The sequence below is a fragment of the Gobio gobio genome (genome assembly GCF_949357685.1).
Source record: "Gobio gobio genome assembly, chromosome: 6".
Classification (NCBI taxonomy): Eukaryota; Metazoa; Chordata; class Actinopteri; order Cypriniformes; family Gobionidae; genus Gobio; species Gobio gobio.
In genome coordinates, this window is record NC_137102.1 from 61,740,287 (window position 1) to 61,742,786 (window position 2,500).

The 2,500-nt window shown below is 51.3% G+C and overlaps 1 protein-coding gene across 1 annotated transcript in view; it reads left to right on the forward strand.

Annotated features, from left to right (window-relative positions):
- LOC307128449 (receptor-type tyrosine-protein phosphatase mu) overlaps nt 1–2,500 on the forward strand; it is a gene marked incomplete at its 5' end in the record, with an annotated part of 357,404 nt that overhangs the window by 322,807 nt on the left and 32,097 nt on the right. Inside the window, 2 exons of the mRNA XM_079820324.1 lie at nt 1–135; nt 237–368. The exon at nt 1–135 is cut by the window's left edge and continues 39 nt beyond it. Of these exons, the coding sequence (XP_079676450.1) occupies nt 1–135; nt 237–368 (267 nt within the window). The remainder of the gene's footprint in view (nt 136–236; nt 369–2,500) is intronic.

The window sequence follows — 2,500 nt, forward strand, 5'->3', positions numbered from 1 at the left end:
TGCAGCATCGCTCTGCTGCCGCGGAACCATGAGAAGAACCGCTGCATGGACGTCCTTCCCCCCGACCGCTGCCTGCCCTTCCTCATCACCATCGACGGGGAGAGCAGCAACTACATCAACGCCGCCCTCATGGACGTACGCCACCTCCACCTCCACCTCCACCTCCTCCACTGCAGCACAGGGCTCATCCTGCGCTCTAACACCTGTGTGTGTGTGTGTGTGTGTGTGTCCCTCAGAGCTACAAGCAGCCCTCGGCCTTCATCGTGACCCAGCATCCTCTGCCCAACACAGTGAAGGACTTCTGGAGGCTGGTTCTGGACTATCACTGCACGTCTATCGTCATGCTGAACGACGTGGACCCCGCTCAGGTCAGTCTGCACACACACACACACACACACACACATTCCTTCATCCATTCACTGAGACGGACAGTTTGAACTGATTCTCTGAAATTAATCACTTTTTCCGCTGTAGATTTTGAATTGATTCATTTAAACGGACAGTTTGAACTGATTCTCTGAAATGAATCACTTTTTCCGCTGTAGATTTTGAATCGATTCATTGATACGGACAGTTTGTACTGATTCTCTGAAAGGAATCAAACTACTCAACTCTTATTTTGCTACAGATTTTGAATCGATTCATTTAAATGGACAGTTTGAACTGATTCTCTGAAAGGAATCAAACTACTCAACTCTTTTTTTGCTGTAGATTTTGAATTGATTCATGTAAACAGACAGTTTGAACTAATTCTCTGAAATGAATCACTTTTTCCACTGTAGATTTTGAATTGATTCATTTAATCAGGCAGTTTGAACTGATTCTCTGAAATGAATCAAACTTCTCAGCTCTTTTTCTGCTGAAGATTTTGAATCGATTAATTGAAACGGACAGTTTGAACTGATTCTCTGAAATGAATCACTTTTTCCGCTGTAGATTTTGAATCGATTAATTGAAACGGACAGTTTGAACTGATTCTCTGAAATGAATCACTTTTTCCGCTGTAGATTTTGAATCGAATAATTGAAACGGACAGTTTTGAACTGACGCAGGCGGCAATCCCCGAACCCGGTGGTGGACACCGGAAGTAAGGGATGCCGTCAAGCTGGAGAAGGAGTCCTATCGGGCCTGGAGCTGACCGGTACCGGAAGGCCAAGCGGACTGCAGCCCGGGTAGTCATGGAGGCAAAAAATCTGGCCTGGGAGGAGTTCAGTGAGGCCATGGAGAAAGACTATCGGTCGGCCTCGAAGAGATTCTGGCAAACCGTCCGACGCCTCAGGAGGGGGAAGCAGTGCCCTACCAACACTGTTTACAGTGGCGATGGGCGGCTCTTGACCTCAACTGGGGATGTCGTCAGGCGGTGGAAGGAATACTTTGAGGATCTCCTCAATCCCGCCGACATGTCTTCCGTTGAGGAAGCAGAGGCTGGGGGCTCAGAGGAGGACTCGTCCATCACCCGGGCTGAAGTCATCGAGGTGGTCAAGAAGCTCCTCGGTGGCAAGGCATCCGCCCTGAGTACCTCAAGTCTCTGGATGTTGTGGGGCTGTCTTGGCTGACACGCCTCTGCAGCATCGCATGGCGGTCGGGGACAGTGCCTCTGGACTGGCAGAACCGGGCTGGTGGTCCCTCTTTTCAAGAAGGGGGACCGGAGGGTGTGTTCCAACTATAGGGGGATCACACTTCTCAGCCTCCCCGGGAAAGTCTATGCCAGGGTACTGGAGAGGAGAATTCGGCCGATAGTAGAACCTCGGATTCAGGAGGAACAGTGTGGTTTTCGTCCTGGTCGCGGAACACTGGACCAGCTCTATACCCTCTACAGGGTGCTGGAGGGTTCATGGGAGTTTGCCCAACCAGTCCACATGTGTTTTGTGGATTTGGAGAAGGCATTCGACTGTGTCCCTCGCGGCGTCCTGTGGAGGGTGCTCTGGGAGTATGGCCCCTGCTTAGGGCTGTTCGGTTCCTATACGACCAGAGCAAGAGCTTGTAAGTCAGACTTGTTCCCAGTGCATGTTGGACTCCGGCAGGGCTGCCCTTTATCACCGGTTCTGTTCATAATTTTTATGGACAGAATTTCTAGGCGCAGCCAAGAGCCGGAGAGTGTCCGGTTTGGGGACAACGTGGTTTCGTCTCTGCTTTTTGCGGATGATGTTGTCGTGTTGGCCTCCTCGAGCCAGGACCTTCAGCACTGGGATGGTTTGCGGCCGAGTGTGAAGCGGCTGGGATGAGGATCAGCACCTCCAAATCCGAGGCCATGGTCCTCAGTCGGAAAAGGGATGATTGCCCGCTTCAGGTTGGTGGAGAGTTCCTGCCTCAAGTGGAGGAGTTTAAGTATCTTGGGGTCTTGTTCACGAGTGAGGGGAGGATGGAACGGGAGATTGACAGACGGATCGGTGCAGCTTCTGCAGTAATGCGGTCGATGTACCGGTCTGTCGTGGTGAAGAAGGAGCTGAGCTGCAAGGCAAAGCTCTCGATTTACCGGTCAATCTACGTTCCTACTCTC